Raw genomic sequence first — 8,369 nt, 5'->3', positions numbered from 1 at the left:
CCCTGCAACTGTACATGGACCTCTTAATTCCTCCTGCTTCTTCCTCCTGTTGAGAGGCACTTGGCTGTGCTGATTTCTCAGAACAGGTGTGAGACCTTTCCCCACAACGCTGTCCTGTAGGCACTTTATTGTGCACACACACTCGAGTGGGCTTTGTTGGTTACAAGATCTCTCCTCTGTACCTGTCCCATACCCTTCGCTTTCCAAAGAGCAAAACAGCAGGTAGTGAGAGGGAAATGTTTAGAGCAGACTCTTCCCACTGAAGATCGATTTAGTTGGATGGGTTAGAGGTCTCTCTACCAGGAAGAGGAGCAGGATTCAGGCAAATTCCTCTGTCTTTCCTAGGGATGTAGTGGGTTCCTGTACCTGGATATCCATATTCTCTCATTTCCTGCACTAACATGGGCTGTGCACTGGAAGCCAAGTAAGTGAAAGTCAAACAGCGCTAATCCTTGAGTTTCCTCACATCTAAATTCCTGCAGTGATTCTGTGCTGTCCATTTGCTGGCAGCACACTGAGTGTAGGGTGCTGACAACACACAACAGGTCACACCTGTGCACCCCAGGTGGGTTTTGGGGCACAAGATCTGATACTTCTATTTGGACCCCAATTGCTTGAGTTAAAGAAGTAGTTTTCAAAAGAAAAATCCTGTTAGCCAAGCCTCAACCCCATACATAAGTAGAAATGGGTTCTCATTACTCTATGTCTATAAATAATAAGGGCTCATAAATCCAATTCAGTTTGTTCAACTAATATCTCCGAGATCTCTTTCTTCCTGTGACACCTATGAAACTGAGCTTACAATCCACAGCACTGTCCATGACTGTGCTGTCTTCAGTAACTTAATTTTTCTCTTTGCATCTTTCCCTGTGTTTTATTAAACATAGCTTTTCCACTGCTGGGATTTTAAACTGGGATCTAAAAGATAGGGTTAAAGTATTTCCTTGTATTTTTTATTTTTTCATTTATTTATGTATTTTCCTTTGTTATGCTGTCCAAGTAATTTAAAGTTGCTCTTTCCTTTCACAGTGAAAGGCTGAACTTCAACAGTTCCCAGGCTGGGGATGACCTTGCAGCAGAACCACAGGCTTGATGGTGACTCATGAGCAGCTTGCGCTACCAGAAGTGGAACTGTTAAGGAAAGAGTTTTTTAGCAGCTGCTCTGGTATGATTGTACAGAGCATTGAATCCAGTGAGTTCTTGTCACCACTTATCTTTCAATTCTTTCTCATCCTCCTCTATGCCAGCCTGTTGCTCTTCACAGCCATCTCCTGGACCTTTGTCTGCCTGACCAAGACTCCAGGTGGACTTTCATCATCCTATACTATAAGCTAGGTCTATTCACCTGGTCTTGGAGCACGTACACAGTTGGGTTAGAGACTTGCCTGTGGATGGCAAGTGACTTTGTAGCAGCAATTTCATCTCAGGAGAGATGAATAGTGGGGTCTTAAGGGAACTTCTTCGTGTAACACGCAGGTGGAAACTGTTTGGAAATAATTTTCTTTGGCTTTTTTTCTTTTTTAAAGAAGTGACAGTTTGGTTTATTAGAACATTTTTGTGGCATATTTATCACAAAGCACCAGGATTCTGCTTGTGTGTGCACATTGGCACTAGGAGCTGCAGTGGTGTTGCAGTACAGATCACCCTTTGCAAGCCTTGCTTTCAGCTCTACTGTCTACCAGCTTTTGGAAAACCTTTCATCTTTTTTGCTTGGACTTCTCTTGGAAGTTATGATTTCCTTTAAACTCTTAAACAAGCTCTTCTGAAAGTTAAGGAATAATAATTAAAAAAAAAAAAAACAAAAAAAAAACAAAACAACAAAAAAACACAAAAGACCCAAACCCAAAAACAAAACCCCAAACTAGCAGAAATTCACGTAGTGGTTTTTTCACAGCTGGTATTTGAAACATGAAAATTCACTTGCTGGCTCTAGGAAGCTGCATGTAGTTTGACAAGTGGAGTGGTAAAAATTTGCTTTCTGAAGTAACATTTGAAAAACGCCGGAGCAAAAAGATGTGAGAAAAATTGTAGACTGTTATGTGCTTGCTCAACACTACCTGATACGGCCTAAAAACACACTGGTTGGGTTAGAACTGACATCTTGTGTAGGTCCTCTGCTGCTCTTCCAGTTCCATCCCTCTCTGAGTTCTCTTTTCTTCCCTTTTCCCTTTAAAGGCTTCTCTGGCTTTTAAGCAGTGTCAGGAATGGAAATCATGTGGCTGCAAGGCCTGTTTGACCTTTTGTGCATCATCCAGCATTAGTCTTATATCCCCTGGGAAAAGGCACCTTCGTACAGAGCAAATGGGAATTGGCATCATGGGTGCAAATGAGGCTGCCTGGTCCTCATCTGCATCTCGATGCTGTTATTTGTGTTGGCAAAGTTTGGTCACCACCATGTCTGCGGTCAAAGTTCTCATAGGTGGAGTCCTGTGGCTGTGACCTGGTGATAGAAGAACTGAGTAAGATGAAGACACATTTATGGCTGCGCTAGAGTTCATAAAGTGGCTTCAACTAGTAGTTAAGGAGTGTCAGAGTAAATGTCTGCAGTACTGTCTGATACAGACCTTTCCTTCTGCAGCAGGTGTCTGAGTTACATCTACTGTTTTAAATCTTAAAGCATCCAGCGTCATCTCCAACACTTTTAGCATTAACTAGTACTACTGTCCTGCTGCTCCGAGCTTCAGGAGGTTGTGACAAACCTCTCTTTAGCAGGATCTTCTCATGTAGAATGTGGAGGATCTTGTTTCTTAAGCTGTCATCTATGTATGTATCTATTGAAACACAGTCAAGAGTGCAGTGTTGTTTAGGCACTCTGAATCACTGGAACCATGCTTTTGCAAATAATTATTACAAATTTAACTCTACAGAGGAGAGACTGAGATGAGATCTTAGGTAGAAATTCTTCCCTGTGAGGGTGCTGAGGCACTGACACAGGTTGTCCAGAGAAGCTGTGGCTGCCCCATCCCTTGCAGTGTTCAAGGCCAGGTTGGACATAGGGGCTTGGAGCAACCTGCTGTAGTGGAAGGTGTCCCTGCCCATGTCAGGGGGTTGGAAGTGGATGAGCTTTAAGCTTCCTTCCAACACAAACCAGTCTGGGATTCTGTGATCACACAGGAGTAAGTCGGTGGAAGGGAGCAGCCCCAGGCAGGTGTAATTATACTGACCTCAGATACAGCTTCTTCAGGTTCAGTCTAAGGGTTGTTTTTGGGTTTTAGTTTGTTTGTTCCCCCTGCACTTCCATCCCTTTGTAGCTTGGCCACAGTATTCAAGATCGGCATTGTGCTGGGCAATGGGAAATGCCAAGCGTGCTGTGGGAGTATGGTATGGTTGCCAGCCAAAGAATTGGGCCCTGCCACACCTAAGCTGGCTCTGACGTGGGCTGCTTGATATCTCCGTATCTTCCTCCATACTTGTCAGAGCTCATGAGCTTTGGGGTGGGCACCTTTTCTGCTCCATTAGAGACTGGGGTGCAGAGGGAGGGGAAGGCTTCTGTGCAGTTTCCCCTCTCCTGTTCATCATTCCTCAGCCTGGTACAGACCCCATCCCAGTTGGTTCCCCTTTCTTGTCCTTTGGGTGGGTCATTCTTGTGCTGTGTTAATGTGGCTTCCTACCACACTCTGGGGCTATGGCCCACCTAAACTTCTGCTGCAGCATCCATGTGCTATGGTCTCTCCAACCTGCTGCCCCCGTCCCTTCTCACATCAGTGGGGTCTCTTCTCAGCTGTACCCAAGGCAGAGCCTTCTCCCAGCAGTGCCCACGTCCTGGTCCCTCACAGAGGCCATCATCCCAGCCCTATCCTTGTCCCAGGAGCCTGCTCTCAGGCCAGAAGTTGTTGCCAAGAGCAAGGACACCTTGCATTTCTCTCCTTTGCTATCTCCTCCCTCCTGACTGATAATATGAGCAGAAGGCAAAACATCCTTACCTTGCCAAGCTGGATGGAGCAGAGGAGGGACCTGTGAAGTGGGAAGGAAGACATGGGTTAGCAATGCAGTCAGAGTGAGCTGGGGAGGCAAGACTAATTTAGAGGTGCTCGGGAGCTGCACTGGAGGGTGGTCGTGATACTCCAGTGAATGGGGAGAAGATCTTTTGTCAGGTGTGTGGTTGTCTTCATGGGGGTGGGAATTAGGCACTGGAATATTAGGAGCAAAGCATTTCTGGTTGGTCTTACAGCCTCTACAGTTCAAGACAAGCAGTGTCTTTTGCAAGGTGTTGACATCACACCGTCTCTATGGATGGGTAATGGTGATGTGACACCTTGTCCCGCCCAACATGCAGAGCCAGGAGTCCTTCCTAGTCCCCTCCTCCCCGGTATCACAGAGCAGTGGTCTGGGGACTGGCAGCCTCTGGGCTTCTTGGTAGGTCTCATTCCTTATTCTATGAGCTGATTCTCACCTCCCACAAGCCTGGTTCCCCTGCTTTCATGGCTTTGGTGTGGATGGGAGGTGGGATGTCACTAATGATGGGCAAGCACCCAGGTAGCAAGGCCTGGGGGACCAAGAGGGGTGGTCTGTAAGATGAGGATGCCCATGCCAGGAGATTGAAGTGTTGCATGGGATGCAGCAAAGGTGAATCCTACCTATGGGCTCCAGGGGAAGAGGTGGTAATTATTCTGCTTCAGGAAAAAACAAATAAATTAAAACCTGGCTGTGTAGGCAGCAGGTTCTCTGCTAATTGCCTATCTGTTAGTTATAACCTTTCTCCTTGAGTGCAGGAGAACTCCTGCTCCCTCCGTCTTTTCAAAGGTCCCTTCCCAAAGGGGACCTCTGCTCTGCAGCCAGTGACCAGCCAGCCAGGAGCAACCTCTTACTTGCTCTTAGATTTCCTCTTAGAAATATCTTTCTGGAGTGGAAAATCATATAAATCATTTAAACCCCCTCAAAACAAACCCAGCCCTTCCTGACTGATGTTACCTGCCACATCACATTGCAGATTACCAGTGTGATGGAAGAAGACTACTGAGGGATACAGGGATACATACCTCCTCTTGAGAAAATGGTGAAGATAAGTATCACCACTAGAATGAGCACTTTAATTCCCAGTGGCACAAAGACCAGATTGAGGAGGAAAGAACTGCTGGATGATCTGAACCTATAGAAGTACACAGCACCCTCTGCTCTCCCGTGGCTGTTGACAGCAGTGCAGGTGTATTTCCCGTCATGCGACAAGTACTGGAGCTCCCTGGTGACGCGGTGGCTGGTGCTGGTGATGGAGCTGAGGTTGCTGTAGGGTGGTCCGGTCCAGGTCAGGGCAGGTGCTGGCTCCCCCTCCGCAGTGCAGCGTGCCTGGAATGTGTGATCCCGGTTGGAGCTGACAGTGATGTTAATGATCCTGGGGGCAGCTGCAGAAGTCAGGGGAGGAAAAGTGTGTCAGGGGTCTAAAATGAAATAATCTGGAATGAGGCCACATCCAGCCTGGCCTTGAACACTGTGGAGCAGCCACAGCTTCTCTGGACAACCTGTGCCAGCACCCTCACAGGGAAGACCTTCTGCCTAAGATGTCATCTCAGTCTCCCCTCTGGCAGGTTAAAGCCATTCTCCCTTGTCCTGTCCCTTTAGGCCCTTGTCCAAAGCCCCTCTCCTGGTTTCTTGTAGCCCCTTTAGGTAGTGGGAGCTGCTTTAAGGTCTCCCCTTAAAGAGCCTTCTCTTCTCCAGGCTGAACCAGCCCAGCTTTCTCAGCCTGTCTCCAGAGCAGCACTGCTCCAGCCCTCTCCGCATATCCGTGGCCTCCTCTGGACTCGCTCCAACAGCTCCATGTCCATCTTGTGCTGTTGCCCCAGAGCTGGATCAGGACTACAGGGGGTGATCTCCCCAGAGCACAGCAGAGGGAAAGAATCCTCTCCCTCCACCTGCTGCTCACAATCTGGGTGTGCAGCCCAGCAAACAGTGGGGCTCTGGGCTCAAGTACACACTGAAGCCAGGTCATGCTGGGTTCAAATGTTTTCTTCCATGCTCACCCTTGGGTCCCATCTGGACCCCACAGTGCACAGCAGACCTGAGGCAGTTGCACTTCGCAACTCAAATGCAAAATCATCCAACACATGGCACTTGTGGGTGAGGTCTGAGTCTCCTCCCGAGTCCACCCAGGTCTCCCAGTGATCCTCTGATCTACTGTGTACTCAGGGAGATGGGAATAGTGTTTAACATTTACTGACCTGAGATGGTTTTCAGGCTGTTGGTACTTATTGTTTGCTGGTCCAGAGGAATATGAACTTATGGCACCCAATTACCTGGTGTCTTGTCTTTCCAATTGCCTGTTATCATCCAGGGCTTCATGTGTTTACATTTGCTAACATGCGCTCAGCACTCAGGCTCTCCAGTGTAGATTCTAATGAAGAGGATGTCTTTGACCCTTTCCCATGGGCTGCTGACCCCAACTTGCCTCTCTGCTGCCAATACATATCCTGTGCTGCATGGACAGAATGGGATCATAGAATCCTATGGTTTGGGTTGGAAGGGAGCTTAAAGCTCATTCTGTTCTAAGCCCTTGCCATGGGCAGGGACACCTTCCAGTAGAGCAGGTTGCTTCAAGCCCCATCCAGCCCGGCCTTGAACACTGCCAGGGATGGGGCAGCCACATCTTCTCTGGGCAACCTGTGCCAGTGCCTCAGCACCCTCACAGGGAAGAACTACTGCCTAAAATCTCATCTCAGTCTCCCCTCTGTCAGATTAAAGCCATTCCCCTTGTTCCGTCCCTACAGGCCCTTGCCCAAAGCCCCTCTCCAGCTTTCTTGTTGGTCTCTTTAGATACTAGACTTGTCTGGTTCCTACAGCAGCACCAGAGCCTGGCTATTTCCTTACCACTTTTGTTTCTATTCACTTCCCTGCTTTGCACTCATTGTCTCATACTGGAAGACTATGGAAGGCAATGAGTATTCCCTGCCCAAATATTATAAACTATCCACAGAGCTGGAAAGCCAACCCTTTGGAAGACTGTCTCATCAGTTTCCATATCTTGTGGCTCTCACTTCCCTATGTGGAGGCTTTGCCTCCTTTGTCTCTTCTGCCCTCTTACCAATCAAATGCAGCTTTATCCCATTTCTGCTTTCATACTTGTCATGTGTATCTCCAGACAGCTCCACCCGGCAGAAGTATCTCTCGCTATCACTCCAGGTCAGGTTGTCAATCCTGATGGAAAGGTCTTTATGCCGGGGGTTGCCAAGCAGTTTGTATTTGTTTTTGTAGCTGATGGCAGTCCTGCAGAGCTCGCTGGTGCTCTGACTAACGCATTTAAACACAACTGTGCCGTTGTAAGGTTCCTTGATCCTCCAAATGGCAGTGAGAGTCCTGTCAAATATTTTGTAGGGGTGTGTGAAGGTGCAGGGCAGGATAACCATCTTCCCAAGCTCACCAGTGATGTCAGATGGGACGTGAACGGACCAACCATTGGACTGCACGCCTGGAAGCAAAAAGAGATGATCAAGACTGATTTATCTGCAGTGTTTAAGAGGGAAATTGGCCATCCTTCCTGCATTGCTCTGTGGTTGGACAGACAATGATGCTGTGTTCCCGTGGTGGCCCTGTGCTGCTTGGTGTTCTTGCTGAGGACTTGCAGATAGTTGCGCAGCCCAGTTACTGTGGATCTGGCACCAGACACAGCAGCAGAGCTCATGTTGAAAGTGATTTAATTCCTAAGCAGACCTCTTGTTTGTCAAATGAATCCTTACACCTTAAGCTGTGTAACAGTCTTTTGCAATTAACAGACATGTATGTGCTTGGAGACTGCTTTTTTCTTAAATAATAACAATAATAGAGGCTAAAAATTAGATTTTGCGTGTATTAAGAATTCTGGTGATTTTAGGCCAGTGTAGCAGCCCTGTATTTGAATGCATGCACACACACACTACTATATTATAATATTTGTTACACTAATCAGTTGGTGGTTGCATTACCCCTGGGGAAGGTGTTAACAGCTAATGATCCTAATGATCAGTGCTGCTATCATCACAGTAGCTTCTAATGTAAGCTGTGGCAGCATCTGAATAAAGACTTGAAGATACTCATCTTAAGAAGGCTGGTGAGAACAAGCAAGTTCACTGTATTAGCTTCTGTTGTAGGAAGGAGAATGCCCTTGAGAACAGAGAAAGCATCTCCCTGTTAGCAAAGCAGGTTGTCACTGTGTGGATTCTTCCCAGTATTTTTCCAGTCAGGCCTCATGGTGAGGGAAAACCTGAGTTTTCCATCTGAGATGTCACAAATGGGATTTTGCTTTCTTGGCCAAAACCTAGTCTCAGTAAATCCTAGTGCAGTCTGGGGCGCTGAAGCCCACTGCCACCAGACTCAGTCTGATCATTTTTGTCCAGTGATGAAAACAGCCTTCAATCGAATAGATACTCCCCACCTTTGAAGTATATAGTGAAAACTTAATGTCT

At 47.3% G+C, this 8,369-nt stretch overlaps 1 protein-coding gene across 1 annotated transcript; it reads right to left on the bottom strand.

The window, feature by feature from the left end:
• Positions 1 to 2,343: 2,343 nt before the first annotated feature.
• Positions 2,344 to 7,609, bottom strand: SIGLEC15 (sialic acid binding Ig-like lectin 15). The gene is made up of 5 exons (XM_010021822.1): positions 7,492 to 7,609; positions 7,013 to 7,396; positions 4,980 to 5,339; positions 3,924 to 3,954; positions 2,344 to 2,440 (listed from the first exon to the last, which is right to left on the bottom strand). Exons 1-5 carry the CDS (start codon positions 7,607 to 7,609, stop codon positions 2,344 to 2,346), a joined length of 990 nt encoding a protein of 329 aa, XP_010020124.1.
• Positions 7,610 to 8,369: the final 760 nt, after the last annotated feature.

Source organism: Nestor notabilis, unplaced genomic scaffold (genome assembly GCF_000696875.1).
Source record: "Nestor notabilis isolate BGI_N333 unplaced genomic scaffold, ASM69687v1 scaffold8979, whole genome shotgun sequence".
Taxonomy (NCBI): Eukaryota; Metazoa; Chordata; class Aves; order Psittaciformes; family Psittacidae; genus Nestor; species Nestor notabilis.
Note: the sequence above shows the minus strand (reverse complement) of the source record. Positions and strands in the feature narration are given on the sequence as shown.